This window comes from Lampetra fluviatilis, chromosome 25 (genome assembly GCF_964198595.1).
Source record: "Lampetra fluviatilis chromosome 25, kcLamFluv1.1, whole genome shotgun sequence".
NCBI lineage: Eukaryota > Metazoa > Chordata > Hyperoartia > Petromyzontiformes > Petromyzontidae > Lampetra > Lampetra fluviatilis.
Genome location: NC_136299.1, coordinates 2,977,454 through 2,995,095, shown reverse-complemented (window position 1 = coordinate 2,995,095; position 17,642 = coordinate 2,977,454). Strand labels below are relative to the sequence as shown.

Below are 17,642 nucleotides of genomic sequence, written 5' to 3'. Positions count from 1 at the left end.
TCACGATAGCAGCGCATCTCGCATTGTATGGGGGGTGGTGGTGGGGTTGGCAATGATTAAATCAAAACGATGTATATTTAATTAAATCATAGGGATGAGGTGATTAATGCCTCCACGTCTGAAACGGGATTGTGTCAACACTGACACCACCTTCCGTGCGCCACACACACCTCTTGCCAATGACTGATCGAAGGGGGTGGGCGATTGTCACAATGACAGCATCACTCTGCAGACTTACTGCAGCCTGTGTCCTGAAACCCTCACCCGTTAGACGTTTCAATTTCACCTCTTGCCCGATGGATGGCCTGCCCCGTGCGTTTGCCATTTCCATTGTGTTCGGTGCTTCCACGGCATGTATACTGGTGGCATGCGTGAGTGGATGTCCTGTGGGAATGCAGAAATTTAAATTCCCTCGTCAAAATGTGTAGAGAGCACTGCACCGTATCTATCATCCATTCAAATAATTGGCGTTTCCTCCAAGCAGCTGTGTGAATTGCACAATCAATAACTTGAGGAAATGTTAGCCGTAGATTTCAAAACAATGCTTTCTTTATCCTTAACCTTCGTGAATATAAAGGAAGTTCTACAAAATGCCGTGTTTTTTTTATCAAAACGTCACAGTAAAACATTTTTTTTGAAGATGAAAACTGTCCTCTTGGAGAACATTGTTCCCCAAACTCGTATCGCAAAAGACAACAAAAGCTGATAGTGTTGAAGCAAAGCTGGCATTATCTTGAGGCGTTGAGATGATGCGTGTTCCATCGAACTTTGCTTTTAAAGGGCTCACCCCACATCATTTGCAGGAACTAATACATTTATATATTCCATCAAGGTCATTTAATATCTTATGATCTCAAACTGCTCAGCACTCCCAGGTCGAGGTTGCGCTCTTTTGGTGATTGGGCTTTTGTTAGTGTAGCACCCAAACTGTGGAACGCCTTTCCACTTGAAATCAGGCAATCAGAATCGGTAGATGTATTCAAGTCTACTTTGAAACCCAATCACTTTAAAGTGTCCTTCCCTCTAGTTTGGTCGGTTGCCCTGGTTCTGTTTTTGTTTCCTGCTTGCCATACAGTGCGCATCGGGATCCTTGGATGGAATGCGCATTACACATTGGAATAATTATTTTGTTATTGGTCCTAGATTTGTTTTAATTTCAGACAGACACTTGTGTATAAACCAGCAGACGGTGCAGGGAAAACTTGATTGGAACCATAAAACAGTTGAGCCCGGACCGAATAGCGCACTTGTCAGTTCCAGTTGAGGTGGCATCACTTTCGCGATTCTAATTCCTTTGTGACCAATAGCAGTGAACGCAACAGTGAACTCTGTAAATAAAAAAAAATCTAGTAAGTCTTTATATCTAGTTTAAGCTTTGATGTATAGATTCCTTCTCAATTTCAATATCAGTTCAGATGCATTTGAACAGCTTTATGATTTTACATTTTTCACTATAAATTAAAATTTTACTTTACGCGATACGATGAACCATCGTCGGCGACCTTCATATTATAATCAACCGCACAGTTTTAGAAACGCGTTTAGAGCGTTTGGCTGCTCTAAATATCCACGCGATGATAAGCCACTTCGTTGAGCTATCGTGTGTCGCTTCTGACAAAGCTATATAGCTCCGTGAGCCTTACCTGGTAAATATAAAATATTAGTTTTTTATTTCAGCATCACCCAGCACGTGACTAAAAACTCCTTAGGGACGACATTCAGCACATGTCATGATTATTTAATATCTTAACACATTTAACATTCGAATACATTTTATTTCATTCGTTAGAACGCGTGCTCAACATGATTTCTCCATCTTGCTATGGAAATCACACGCAGCACATGATTTCTCTCGTAACATAAAAGCAGTTTATGGAAATGCCATGCCGTGCAACATCTCCAAATTGTATACAATAACCTTGTCCCTCTCACCCACCTCTGGCTTTTGCATTGCCCTCTTGTGCACAGACTTAAGTACTGTAATCACAGTACAAATTCGTTTCTGTTTTGGAGTAAATGTCCAGCCTCCCAAACAAACAACAACAAAAATAGCTTGTAATTGAATTTGTTCTATTTTTGAACAGTCGTAATATGGTATGAACAAAATAATTATGTTTATTTAGTTTGTTGTCAGGGTATAGTGTTATTTGATACACTTCAGTTCGCACATATTTTGTGACGAATTAGGCTAATATTGTTGATATAAAAAGTTTTGTAATATTACGCACAACGATCAATAATTTAGTTTCCATTGGGTTAATTGTGAATCATAATATCGGTCTTGAAAACCTACAAATGAAGCTTAACACACGTTTTGAGAGCCAAAATATTTTGTTTGTGACAGTTTAGCTTGAACAAAAATCTAACTAATTTGTTGCAATATTTAAAAACTTGGAAGTTAATACTGTTAAGTAGACATTGACATGTTAAACGTGTGGCTGCACTTATTAAATTAATAATATTTTGTTATTATCTTGAAGCAGAACTATGGCGAATGAAACCCATTGGTTATAATTGCGTGTATCAGAAAATCTGAGATGGTTAATTCTTATTTTTTCCTCCTTAATTTCGCAAAATCAAGTTTTTTGTCAAATGTATCCCAATCTTGCTGTGCATATTTGTGCTTGGAAGAAAGCAACCTTTATAGGAAAGGATGTCTGTAGTTCAGTTTCGTGCCACTTGTCTTTGTGTAATAAAATGCTGTTGTTGCAGGCAAATTCTTCACACTTTCCTATATGAAAAATAAATGCAAAGGTCTTAATTGGTAAAACCGCAGCAACATTAATAGTTACATAATATAGTCAATATGTGGATTTTCAACATGAAAGTATAATTACATTATCTGACTACATGCTTGGACCGGGTCGTAAGTGTATACTGTGCACATTATTGTAAGTGTTGCAAAAGTGTAATTCATTCTTGTGAAGATATAACATGAAATAATAATTTAGCATCCTTGTGAAGAATATAAATAACACATTCGAAAAGCGGGTAATATGCCCCCTTTCATATCTCTCGACACAGAAACTGAAAGGTATTTCTTACAAATTAGACCTTACAGACGTCTAATGATATGCAATTTGCAGTTGATAGAGTTTGGAAATTTAGGTAAACGAAACTGATCCCATTGCTGTCCTGAATGGGGCAAATGAACAACACTCGGGGCTCCCAACTGTAAAGAGGTCCGCCGTCGAAAATGTATTCAATTCGTACTTTCAAATGTCACCGAGGTAAAAGATGTCTCGGCACCTCGATGTTCTTGATGGGAGGCACGAGATGCGTTTGACGAAGGAGCTGTTATGCTGAAAAATACATTTACATAAAACGAGCGTAAAAGTTTGAGGGTAGGGGGGTTGTTGGTCCGGCTGCGAGGAAGTCGACATTGCCTCAGTGCTGTTTGATCTACCGTTTATTGTTTTAAGCCGTCATCTGACATGCAGCGTAACTTCCCGTCCCCACGCTTCTATTGGCTTTCTATTGTTTCCAGAGCGCTTCGTGACCATAAAGAAAGCACTGCTTGCAAAGGGATCACGAGTGACATTGGAAGCTGAGATTCAAGTGTTCGGACATAGTATGCGGTTGTGTCATCAGTGGTGATGTTCATGCACACTGATACGCCAGCAAATTTAAAAATCACTGGCTCAGTCCAGGAGACTGGGTTTCGAGTCACTCTGTAGCAACGTGAGTTTGAATTTTGGCCAATGTCACTTGGAGACTTGCACATTTAAAAATGGAGTCGCTTGCCTGTGATCTCTGGCTGGTAAAAACAAATGGCCACTTCATTATCCTTTGAACAATGCAGCCCTGCAAAGGTTAAGACCATATTTTTTACATCATTGCGCCATAATTTGTAAACCTAACTTGTTCTAGATTGATGTATACAATTATTGAGAGCTCATACTAACATTGTACTTGCTAAATATGTATGAGGGTATTTTCGTTATTGAGATATCCAATTGCCTGAGTAATTAATAACCCTACCAATTATCGGTCCGATTGCTAGACGAATCGGATAACACAAACATAGTGGGATAAAAAAAAAGTTACAGCTGCTGCCACCACGTGGTGCCCCTGGACGGGAGGTGATGTGGGCGGGGCTTAATGACAGCCCCATCAAGCTGGGTGTGGCTTATAGGGGGTTTCCTGCCTTCCGCATGGCAGGTTGTTTTGTTTGGGCAGCCACCATTTTGAAGAGGTCTTGAGTATTCACACAAAATAAAGCAGTTGAGTTAATCGACTTAAGTGACTAATCCCAATTTTAGAGATGAGTCGGTAAAAACACATTGTCAATTTACCTGGTTTGCCACTATACAGTGGAAGTTTCCAAAATTTGTTCTGTTTTCACCCACATCTCTTCATTTTCACAGAGATGAATGATATTAAAGCAGCCGCCACTGACTTGAATTGTTTACCCCCTTTTCTGCAACTTCTTCATTACATTTAAATGACCCGTGTACAATCCCACTGTATACATTTTGTCTTATTACATTTACACTAACCCTAACCTTGTGATTAGGATAAGTGACATTTTAACAGAAAATGTTCATTCTGTGATCAAACCCCATTTCGCATAACGCTTCAAGGGCCTCGTTCATGTTCTGGATTGCAGCAGCTTCCACCAATGTTCCGCAGAAAAATGAATTGCCAGGAAATCGTGGCAATTTGGTTATTTTCCAGCAAATATTGGTAAAACGTGCCTTTTTGGCAGCACATGAATTAGGCTCTCAGCCTCTAAATTCCATTTGTTCCCCAATTTTAAAGTCACTTAATTTAAATACGACTTTTAAAACGTTTGCGTAACATGTTAATACATGTTTAACACGTAGGCTTTCGCGACCAATATTCATAATAGAGTTTTTTTTGGTTTAGATCGCGTAAATATATAAATGTGTCGTTAAAACCCGCCACCACCCGACACAGCCAACTAGTAAGGGTTGTCACGTAAACAGAACGTGGCCAATTCGTCACTAGTACAGCACACCGGTGTATTGGAAAGCCAAGCCACAACATTTACAATCTGAGGACGACGTTTCGCCAGTAATTACAACTCGCTTCATCAGGCGACAGCCAGATTTGTGGAGAAGTCCACCTGTTTCGTTCCTTATATAGAGGCAACGTACATTATGCATTATGCGAGCCCTTTGAACTCGTCCTGCATGCCTACAAAGGGTAGCTTACTTCAATAGGGAATACCGTTGGTACGGCTATTTTAATACACACAATAGACAGGAAGGACAAGTTCAAAGGGCTCGCATAATGCATAATGTACGTTGCCTCAGTAATCCCCCTCCCCCAAGTGTCGCAAGAGCGCAGAACTGTGGTCACCACATCTGCGCCTCGATATAAGGAACGAAATACGTGGACTTCTCCACAAATCTGGCTGTCGCCTGATGAAGCTAGTTGTAATCACGTCGTACTCAGATTGTAAATGTTGTGGCTTGGCCCTCCAACACACCGATGATGCTGTACTAGTGACGAATTGGCATGTTCTGTTTACGTGACAACCCTTACTAGTTGGCTGTGTCGGGTAGTGGTGAGTTTTTAACGACACATTTATATATTTACGCGATCTAACCCAAAAAAAACTCTAATATGGATGTTAATACATCGTTGCAGAACAATAACCGGGACGTTAATATATCACGTTTTACTTTGTCTTAATTTGTCCACGATGGCTGTTTAACAACTTGAAAAACGACTTGCTACTCAGCTCCTAACACACAGCTGAATGTCTATAGTATTTATTAAACTCTTTATTTTTTATGTGTCCACGGGTTTTTACTGCAGAGGCTATAGTTTGGTTTTTTGGAAGAAAAATCAGGGACGTATAAAGTTTCATTAAAAGATTATATGAATATACACGAGATCCTGTGGCTTTTGAAGTTTTTGTTTGTTCTAATTTAACTTTTTTAAGGAATGCAAAAACATAAAAGTAGTGCGATTATGCAGTGTTTGTAAAAGAATATAATTAATAAAGAAATAAAATGTAAAAATGTTAATGTTCTGCTTGATTTTTTTTTACGCTCTGAAAAGAAATAACTTTTACGTGTTCTATTCTTGCGCATGGTAAAAAAAATGTTTAGGAACGAAGTGTCGAGGTCTGCTAGCCACGACTCGAGGGCTTCAGGAGAGAGTTCCTGTGGTTTTGCAGACTGTGTGTGTATGTTGAACTTTTTTCGCACCGTACGTAGCCAACCGCGCTAATCGGAGGTGCCGTGCTTTACCGTATGGTCCATAGTTTGGGTCGCATGGCCACAATCGCACTACCGTGGCTCGTGTCTTCAATGCTCCATTCGTGAAGGAGACGTGCGCATCGGCCTGTTGGATGTTTCTGATGCGGTTGATGGCTACACGACCGGCGTCTTTGGAAGAATTTCACAACCAGGAGCTGCCATGAATAAGGACATGCAATCAAAAAGTTGTTTTGCTCACTTAAACTGGTTGGAGAGATTGGATGCTCAAGAGCTATGAGTTCTGCAAAGAGCCTAGTGTTGTGTGTAATAGAGGTTTTTTGGGGGTTACTTCGCATAAATGTAAAATGCGTCGCTAAACCCGTCGGGTGGTGGAGGCTTTAACGACACATTTATATTGACGCGATCTAATCCAAAAAGAAACCTCTTTTGGGCAATATTGGTCGCGAAAGCCTACGTGTTGAGCCAAGTGTGTCCATAATATGGTATCATGTCACGCAACCTTAATTCATGAATCTTTGCTGCTGTGACCGTGCATTCGACGTCATGCCCCCTTCGACAGAACCACGTGTAGGCATCAACAAGGCGGCTTGAGAGACGCCGTTGGCCTCCGCTGCTTTAGTTGGTGGACAAGTGAACGACGAGGGGGGGGGGGTGCATTGGAAGACACTTTTTATTATTTGTTCTACAAGATAAGGCCCACGAACACGCGTGTAGGGTACACAACGCTCGCATAGACAACCACGGCTGCAAATGCAAGATGAACGGGAGCGAGTGTGCAAATAACGTGAAGATATAATTGGTGAGAAAAAAAAACGGCGTTCATAACGTTTCTTTTACGGTTATAAGTGTTTCACTTTTCCAGACGCATTATAATTTGCAATCAAATGATGTACACAGGGAAGAGACTGGATTAAATCAACATTGCATATCATAAATAGAGATGGCATTCATCATCATGTAATATATCCATTGAAATGCATATTCTATTCATAGGAGGCGTATGGCTCTACCTCAGTGATACACATTCATCAATAACACTGCCTTAAAAATAAAAAAATAAAAGTATATATTTGGCAATGTTTAGTTCTGTGTAAAGTGGCTCAAAATTGAATGCGTAGACTTTTACCAAATGCCTGTAACCGAAACTGATTTTACAACACAGTAGTAGACGATAATAGGGGTTTCCCCCTTTTTTCTGGCAACAAAACAGGTGTTAAGATGTTTACATACCAAACTGAAACCGTTTACAAGGAATCATGTCTGCATTAACCACAATGCTTGTGGTCAGAATGCAAAAAAGACACACTCAGATAGTATATGCATTGTTCTTGAAACTGATTGGTCCACACCAGAGACAGCTTTCTTTTGAGCCTCGTCTCAAACGGTATTCGACCAGAGGACGCCAAAAGGCGTACGAAAAAAAAGGGGGGGGGAAAAGGGGAAAACCCTATTATCATATTTTGGTACTGGCAAAGGAGATTCCATGACAGTAGTAGACAAATACGATTTTTTTTTTTAAACCTATATTTTCTAAATTGGTTTGTGAAATCAAGTAAGAACAAAAACAACTTCAATTCTGCCAAATTCTGCTTCGCTTTACTTCGCGCTGCCGATATGAACGAAATGTTTCGGGGTGAAATGTGTGCTTGCGTTTCTGGGCACCAACCTCACCGACTGATAAGTACCAGAGTGGTGAGGTATGGTAAAAAAAAAATCCCGTGCCTAACATGGAGTGGCGAAGCCATCCAGCAGTGGATTAACAAGACACTAAAAATAAGTGCTACGATCAGTGTTGTGATAAACATTCTTAAAATACAGGGGTTCAAAAAGAGCCAAAAATGCAATGGCTGTTAGCTTTTAGTTAGTATGTCATTGTCACGATTAATTTTTTTTACTACCGATGTTTATACTCTTAGGCTTTTTCGGTAAAGTCACCTAGGTAAAAAATAAAAATAAAATTAATAATAGAAATACAATAATAAATCACGACGTTTCGGAGGCAACACAAGTCTCCGTCATCAGGTGGGACCGTCACAGCTAAAATTACTGCATCAAGTGATGTTTGTCGTGTGAAAGAAGATACCCTGTGTGTCTCTTGCTCTATATCCGTATGCATTCTGTCATTGCGTATGATGAGAGCAATATGCTCAGGAGCTAAATGCCATTGTCAAGGTCTGCTGCTGGTCACAGCGAGAGAGCTTCGGGGAGAGAGTTCGTGTCGTTTTGCTGTTCCTCCTCGGTTCAAGGGGGGCAGACCGCAGTGGGTTTACTGCACGGCCCGTAGTTGGATTGCATGGGAGACGATAACCCCTTCTCGCGCTGGCTCCGCCTGTTGCCTATTCCCGTGTCAGCTGAAACACAACTAATTCAGCCATCCAGGCGAAATAAACGACGACTACAAGTGCCATTGTTACGAGGGTCGGCGTTGCCTTAGCAAGTAAATATTCAGAAATTCGGTTTTCGTGATGACAACAGATGGGTACATCACTGGTTATTCTGTCTGTCGATGTGTGTGCCTGCATACACGTGTGTGTGCTCGTGTGAACACGTGTAGTGGTTAGCGCGCTGCACTACGAACCCGGCGAACCAAGTTCGATTTCTGCTCACGGCCAACACCGGTGACGATTATCTGAGTCGGTTCTGGGCCTCCCCTAGGTCGACTCGGCCTCAAATGAGTACCTTGTGTATGGTGTTTAAACATCGCCACTGGGGAGACAAAGGCGGCCGGGCGTGGTGTTGGCCACCCACCCCCTTGTGTGCCGTACCGGCCTTCATAGGTGCTCGCTAACAGCACTTGCCCCAACAGTCTGTTACAGGCATATGGAGTATCTTTGTTTTTGTTTGTACCAGTGTCTGTGTCGATCTGGTGTCATCCTCATCGCTGAGGATTGATGCCCACGGCGGATGCTTTTAGCCTTGCGCTATCTTCAGCATCTCCCCACGGAGAGTCCCAATCCGACTGCTCGCATTGTCCCAACCACATTTCCCACGCGTATAATCATTCTCGCTTGTGAATCACAATTGGCTTCTTTTGGTTTAGGCGGTGTAAAAATGTGTGTCGTAAAAAACAAAAACCTCCTCCACCCGACGCGGACAATTCATAAAAGTGTCACGTGACTCAAACGTTGCACATTTACTGCTGCTGCAGCAACACACACCAGTGTGGTGCTAAGTGGTATATTAATTTGGGACGTTCGATTCACGTGACACTATTTTATGAATCGGCTGCACTGGGGGGAGGAAGATTTACGACACATTTCTTCACTGCGACCTAACCCAAAATAAACCAATGATAAATCGTAGTGGTCGTCGTGAAAGCCTACGTATGAAATACAAATACTAATTTATTCGTTTGTGTCTGTGCGGTGCTGTTCAAGCCACAGCTCTACCGATAGTATGGTACGTAGCACCCCAGCCGGGACTCAAACTCGAACTTGCTGGGTTCTTCGTCGTATCGCAGTGCGACACAACCACGGCGCCACCACTCACCCCCTTCATCTCATACACAGCACAGTGTTTAATTTGTGCACTTTAGCAAAACACAGAAATGTTAAACCAAATGAAGCGAAAGACGAAATACTGTACGGTGTTTTGTGCATTGGCGAACGGGCTGAGATCACGTAACTCACCGCACACTAGAAACTGGTTTAATTTCAAGTGCTCGTCCACACTCAACCGCAGAATCTCACCAGGCCTGGCCCAGTAATCGGACACGAGCGTTAACCTCACCTTCCTCTGCCACAAAATATGAAGCGTTCATTAATCATCGTTTTGAGCCAAGATGTGTGCCACCCTTGCATGCGAATGGAAGGGTAAAAAAAACAAAGCTGCGGTGTTTTTTTTCATCAATTAATTGCATTTTGTAAAACACATTTCAATGCTTTGGCAAAGACGCGGGCTGATTATGGAAATTCTCGCAGGAGTGAGCCACTGCCTCTCCTTCAGTAATCCGCCTCCGGTGTCGAACACTCTCACCCCAGCTGCCCGCAAGTTGATCGTTGACCGTTGGAGCAATGGAAGTGAAGGCGACGTCCGGTTGAGATGGGTGGGTGGGTGGTTGGGTGGAGGTCGCAGGTCACTTGGAGGACGTCCTCATGACGGAGGCGGCCGCCCATGGAGAGACGTAGAAATTGGTGGCCGAGGTGAGGCCCGTGACGAAGTAGGTCCAGCTACGTCGCAGGGCCCGGCCCACGTTCTGCGAAGAGAGTGGTGCACAGGGTCGTCGTCCACCACGGCGTCATGGCCCAAATGTGCCAAATTTGATGCTTCCCTCGCAAATTGTCTAACCGGAGATCGAACAATGTAGCATCAGAGCACCCTAAGATTACACTTTTTAAACACTAACTAAACTATATTATTTTTGTATTCACCAGGTAAGGCCCACTAAGCTATGTAGCTCTTTTTCAGGAGCGACCTGGGCGCGAAATATACATCAATAAAGTGGCTTTTCACGTGGAAATGTATATCAGCCAAATACTCTATACGCGTGTTTAATAAACGTGGCGGGAAAAACCGGAGCGCTCGGAGAAAATTCACGTGCCCACGTGGAGAACGTGCAAACTTCAAATATACAGCAGGCGTCAGGGTCGGGATCATACTCACGACCTCCTGCACACCAGGCGAGGGAGTTAACATATCGCCACTGCAGAACACAATGCGTCCGATCTCACAAGATCATGGAAGTTAAGCAGCCATGAATCTGGACAGTTTTCAGATGGGTGATCACAATGCTTTACTTAAAAGGTGTCATCGGCTGTGTGACTGCTCTGCAAAGCAAGACAACAGTGCAGCAGCATCCACTGTTGTACTCTACTATGCTTCCACAACACCCCGTACTGACCAACATGGTGAAGTATGGTCAAGATAACCCCCACACACAACTCGCACGGCGTAGGAAGGTTCCTCGTGATGTTTAAAGCCACTTCTGTGCATGTACAATGTTTATTGTTGTGTTTAGGTGGCGTAGTGGTGGTGTAGAGATTCCCCGCCCACTAGCCATCACCAGTGACGAATAATTGAACCGGTGCTGGGCCTTCCCGAGGTCCACTCGGCCTTAAACGAGTGTCCCTGGTGCGGCGTGTAGACATCACCGTTGGGGATAACAAAAACAGCCGAGCATGGTGATGGTCACATCCACCCACAACCTCGTGCGCTGTTCCAGCCTTACTTAATAGGTGCTGGCGAACAGCACTTGCCCCATGTCTTTTCAAGGCTACACGGAGGATACACACTCTTTGCTAAGTTGTCCCCACCTGAAGAAGGACGCTTGTGTTGCGCCCGAAACGTCGTGATTTAATTTATTTTATTTTTTCACCTACGTGACTTTACCAAAAAAAACAAAGAGTATGAATCCTTGCAGTCACGAAAACTTCAAATCTAGAATTGATACACGGAGGATCTTCGTCTTTTTTTGTCTCGTAAGTAACATTGCACGTGTAGACGCGTGTTGTGCTGCGGTGCACGGCATCACGTCTCCATTGTCACTTGTTATTATCTTTAATTCACACCATTACTTCTGGGATGTCCTCAACATCGCATGAACGTGTCATTGCGAAATGAGCATGCCGTCTTACCCGAGTTGAATTAAGTAGCGTCGTATTCTCCCATTTATAAGACCAACTTTTTCAGAAAAATGTATCTTAAAGCAAACACAACATTTGTGTGGGATCCGCACGTCTTACTTTCCGATGCGTCTTTACTACGGTCGATGTATAGATGTCTGTACCACATCATAAAGCGTCAATATTACACGCATTACCTTATAAACTAACACTTTTAAAGAGCAGATTGAACCACCATCGTTCATTGTTAGAGAGAAAAAAAACCCACGGCTTATGAACTCAAATTCTCACGTGAATACGTCAGAATTAACCCTTAAAATCATGAATAAGTGAAAATAGATCAAAGTGAGAGAGTGGGAGAGAGAGGGCATCGGAATACAACACTAAGATCCCCCGAATAGCCTTTAACAGACTCTTGCGTTAACGAGCAGCACCTAAGACAGCCGGCACTGTGGCACACGAGGGGGCAGGTGGCCAGCACCACGCCCGGTCATCTTTGTCTCCCTTGTGGAAATGCTTTTACACAACGCACCAGATACTCATTTTGAAGCTGAGTCGACCTAGACGATGCCCAGGCCCGGTACAGATAATCGCCACGTGGTGTTGGCGGCCGTGAGTGGAAATCGAACTCGGGTCGCCGGGTCAGGTCGTCATCACAGACCGACAGACAAACACACACACAACACACACAGACCTTCCTGTACTTCTTGTGCTTCTCTTTCTTCATCCGTTTCCTCTCCTCCTTCTCCTCGTCCGTCACCAGCTGCTCGTACCTGTCGGGCAGCGGGGCGATGTTGCCCAACCTGACCCGAGCACCCACGGAGGTACCCTGCTCGTGGAAGCCGTCAGCCCAGACCGCCTGCCAGCCGGGGGAATCGGCCTGCCCCGCGTCTCCCCCGAGCTCACGGTCCCGCGGAGCGAATGCGCTGTTCTCGAGTCCTCGAGATCCACTCTCATCCTCCTCCTCCACCTGCGCCTGCTCTTCCCGCTGCTTCTCTCTGCCCTTCTTGGTTCGGCGCAGCGAGAAAAGCTTCTTAAACCCCTTGCTGCCGTCCTTGGCGTCGTCCCGCTGCAGCTCTTTGCTGATACCCATGACCATGATGACGACGCGCGGTGGAGATTTAATGCGGTGCAACTCTCGGCACGCTTCACGGTGCCTCGTCCCTATGGACTCTTAGAATGCGAGTGACCGCCAGTCACCGGCCTGCAGCGTGAGACGTCTTGCGGTAAAGTGAACGGGAGCGTTTCCGAAGTTCTTGGCTTTAGACCTCTTCTACCTTGACGGCCGCGCGTGCGTGTATCTCACGCTCAGCCGTCTTCGCCGGCCCGCCTGACGGCAACTGACATTGTTCTGACAAAATCCCAACCAAGTGTGTCGACATCACTCGATCGAGGATGCTGATGCTGTTGCTGCCAGCTGGCTGGACTTTGGATTCCTGAGCCGACCACCCCCATCGTGACCGAGTTTAGGGCGTAACCGACCACGTCGCTGCGAGTGAGGAGTGAGACATGAAACAAAGACAAAGAAGTGCTGTTAGCGAGCAGCACCTATGAAGGCTGCCGGCACGACACACGAAGGGGGTGGGATGGCCAGCGCCACGCCCGACCGCCTTTGTCTCCCTCGTGGCGATGTTTTGTTTTGTTTAACACATCGTACTAGGTACGCAATTGAGGCGGAGTCGACCGAGGGGAGGCCCAGGACCGTCACCGGTGTTGGCAATGAGCGGGAATAAAACTCGGGTGGCCGGGTTTCATTTGCGCAGTGCGCTAACCGCCCCACTACTGCGCCCACACACGCGGCCACACTGGTCACCAGAAGGCAGGCAGGCAGGGACAGAGGCTTTGTTATCCCGAGCCCTGTCTGCGCAGGTAAATAGCTTGCTGCCTGCTGCCGGTCTCGGGTCAAACGTGGCACGGGAGGAATGTGTGAATGCGCCACTCTGCTGCTTGCGGTGATGGAATGCAGATCGTGAAGCAGCAATATTTAGCACCCCGAGATACACCATTGGAACCTCCTTTGCCAGTAGCAAAATATGATATTTGGTTTTTTACCCTTTTATTTGGCAACAAAACTGACACCTTTTTTTACAATGAGTCATGTTTGCATTGACCACAATACCTGCGGTCGGAGCTCGGGGTAAGCTTACCCCGAGTACTCATACTCTGATGGTCTTTGAGTTGTGCGCCTTTTGACGTCATCTGGTCCAACACCATGTGAGACTAGGCTCTAAGAAAAGCTGTCTCGGGTGTGGACCAATCAATTTCAAGGACAGTGCATACATTATCAGAGTTATGTTTTTTGTTTGCATTCCGACCGCAGGTATTGTGGTGAATGCAAACATGACTCCTTGTAAAAAAAAGGTGTCAGTTTTGTTGCCAGATAAAATGGAAAAACACCAATTAGCACCCCGAGATAGTTTGGATTTGCAAACCGGGCCAGGTGACTTCGAAGGTCGAGCAAGCGAGTGAGCGAGCGGCTCGCATTCAGAAGGTTGCGAGTTTAAATGTCTTGGTTGGGGTAGTTGACTCAGCCAATGATCACTCGCTCCGGTATAACAAGTACCACTTTGTGGGAAAGTCAACAGCGGTTTAAACGAATTATATATTTTAAATTTTACCAGGTAAAGCCCACTGAGCTATGCAGCTCTTATTTCAGAAGCGACCTGGCCACAAATGATAACTCAACAAAGTGGCTTATTACGTGGAAAGCATCCAAAGAATCTAAGCGCATGTGTCTAAATGTGGAGGGAAAAACCGGAGGACCCGGAGACAAAATCCACGCGGCCACGGGGAGAGAGACACGCAGACTCCAAATATACAGCAGGCGTCAGGGTCTGGATCGAACCTACGACCTCCTGCATAGCTGGCATCTCGCCACCGCGGCGCCCGGTTGATCGATGCGTCGGATGGACTCTCCCCCCGTCATACATGTTTGCCAGAACAGGGAGCCAGGGGGGATTGGTGTCGGTTTCAGTGTTCCAGTTATTCACAACAGAGGCTGTTGGGTTAGATCGCGCAAATATAAATGTGTCTTCTGGGTTCTTTCGGTAAAGTCACGTAGAAGGGAAATAATAAAATAATAAAAATAAAACATAAAATCATTCTCACGACGTTTCGGCCACAACGCAAGCAGCCGTCCTCAGGTGAAGAACAGGTCTGTCGAGAAGACAGAGTCTATGTAGACGCTGTCTTTCTTTCTACGTGATTTTACCGAAAGAACCAAGAAGATGAATCCCTGCAGTCACGAAAGCTTTAAATCGAAATATAAATGTGTCGTTAAATCCGCCACCACCCGTACACAGCCACTTAGTCAGGGTTGTCACGTAAACAAAACATGCCAATTCGTTACAAGTTCAGATTATCATTGCGGTTATAATTGCACGTTGCATTATGTAATTGTGCATCTAGCGCGAAGGTTGCTTTATGAGCTCCCGGACCAGGCTGGAGCACAAATCCAGCAGACGAGCGAGAGTGCGGCGCCTCGCGGCACATCAGACGGTCCGGGCCAGCGGGTGTGTGGCGAAAGAGACGGACTTAACAGCGACCCACCGAGGGGGGGAGGGGGAGTCGGTGTTTGTGGATTTTCTCCCTTCGCTTGCCGGTCACAGCCTCCCGGAGAGGACGCGTGGAAAGGGAGCCAAAATAATGTTGCTCAAAACTGGCATCCGAGGATCGTCGGAAGTAGGTCGCAGAGTTCCTGAGACGGCGGTGTCGATGCGCATTGACCGAATGTGACAACAGGCTTGGTGTATGCGACGACCGATCAGAGGCAATCTTCTGAGAAAGCCCCACGTTGAGACCGCGGTAAACAAGTGGCAACAATCACAGCACAGACGGAGAGACAATCATGTCGCGTTGGTGAACGCCGAAAGTCAAAACAAGCTCATGGGAATTGTCGCTGGTCAGGACAGGTTTAGCGTGGGCCAAGTGTCCCCAAAGCCAAATAGAACGTAGATCAGACTGAACGAAGTTGTGTGTACGCGTGTACGTTGAACTTCTTTCGCACAGTACGTAGCCAACGGCGCTAATCGAGTTTTTTTTTTAACGGGGCAAAACAATATGTTACAGAGAAGGAAACAATATGTCCAAGAAACGACGACAGTACTTCCAACAAGAACAACTGTGTGCAGCATTTTTGTTTTTTTCGTGGAATTTACTCTTATCCCCTGCGAGAGAAGAGTGTCGATATCATCGCATTCCATGTGGGAGGTCTCGGGGCCCAGGAGGCCATCGTCTGTAATATTACCTTCATAGCAGCAACGATTGGAGCAGTGGCTCAGTGGTTAGGACACTGCACTGCGACCCCAGCAACCCGAGTTCAATTCCACAAAGCGTGCGATATTTGAAATCAGTTCCGCGACGCCCACCTTTTGCCAAAGGAAACCAAACCGAGCAGCGTGGTAGACGTGTGCCATAGGCTGGTGGGGGCGATGGTAGCCGGAGGAGGTAAACGCATCCGAGATGACCGCCACAGATATGGAGCAATGAGAACGGTTCACGTGCAGGTGGATCGTGGCATCGCGGGACGCTGCGCGGGGTGGTGACGGCATGGGGGACGCTTTGACGCAGCAGTGGATGAAGGGCTGATGATCGACAGAGAGAAAATCGTGCAGGACATTTGCACAGCCATTATATCGTTCAGCTTCTTTGGAATCAAGGCAAATCCAACTGCTCTGTTGTTTGAGATGGTGGCGGCTTGGAGGAGACCTTCATCCAGTAGTGGATTTACCCTAGCCGATGACTGAAAATCAAAAATTCTGAGTTCTTTCTTGTTTAGAACACATTTCACCACCCGTTGAAACACTACCATTGCCTCCGCTAAAGTCTCACATTTGCGCAAGCAAGTCAAAATAGCGTTTCAATCTCTCAAGGGATCGAATCTGTGCGTCACGGAGCAACGGCGAAGGAATCTGAAATTTTATATTAAATCTCGGGTCCTGATTCACGGTGCCAGTCGAAGATTGTCGTAATTTGCTGGTCACGGTCACAAAGTGATGACGCAACTGGGTCAGGACAACCTGCAGTGCCCGCATCGTCACAAGGGGAAATGAAGCGATGCCAAGCGAGGTGTTTGCACCTCTGTACATACTGTCCGTATTCATACGAGGCTGATGGGGGTAGGAGATTTACGAGAGTCGCCGCAGTGTCGAGATGTTAACTACCTCGCCTGGTGTGCAGGATGTCGTGGGTTCGATCCCGACTGACGCCGGCTGTATATTTGGAGTTTGCGTGTCTCTCTCTTCCCGTGGTCGGCATCGATTTGTATCCGGGCACTCCCGTTTTTGTTCCACTACACATTTAGAATCAGAGCATGTGGCTGCTATACATGTCCACGTGATAAGCCACTTCGTTGAGCTGTCGTTTGTGGCCAGGCCGCTTCTGTAAAATATCTAAATCGCGCAGTGGGCCTTACCTGGTAAAATAAAAATGTAACTAGTTTATGGAGCTAAAATGAAGCAAAACTATGTGAATTATCGGAATCAGAAGTTTATTTCCAGAGTAAAGGCCATTTGAGATAAGAAGCTTTTTTTAAGGGTTACTCAGAAAGAGGTGACAGTAATTTAAGCAAAATGTGCGCATATACGCTTAATAAATTCACATTCGTGTTCATCTTTACTTGAAACATGTGGTCACACCTCTAACTTTTTGACTTTTTAGAGGAATTGTTTTGACCTCATCTTGCCAAGATAAAATTTCCATTTTGACAATTATCAGACTTGCATTGCAATGGCAAACAGATGAACACTGAAATGAAATTTGCACCATTGTTTTCACAGGACGAGAACAAAATGTTTTGTTAACGTTTTTTTTTACTCCTTTTCGAGTACATCTAATCATTTTTTTGACCAACCTCTTATCTTGTCAGGGCTTGAACGAGTGAACCCAT

General features: G+C 45.1%; 1 protein-coding gene across 1 annotated transcript; it reads right to left on the bottom strand.

Moving 5' to 3' along the window:
- Nucleotides 1–6,846: 6,846 nt before the first annotated feature.
- C25H1orf115 (chromosome 25 C1orf115 homolog) lies at nt 6,847–13,175 on the bottom strand. The gene is made up of 2 exons (XM_078868026.1): nt 12,450–13,175; nt 6,847–10,389 (listed from the first exon to the last, which is right to left on the bottom strand). Exons 1-2 carry the CDS (start codon nt 12,852–12,854, stop codon nt 10,270–10,272), a joined length of 525 nt encoding a protein of 174 aa, XP_078724152.1. The 5' UTR covers nt 12,855–13,175; the 3' UTR covers nt 6,847–10,269.
- Between the last annotated feature and the right edge of the window lie 4,467 nt (nt 13,176–17,642).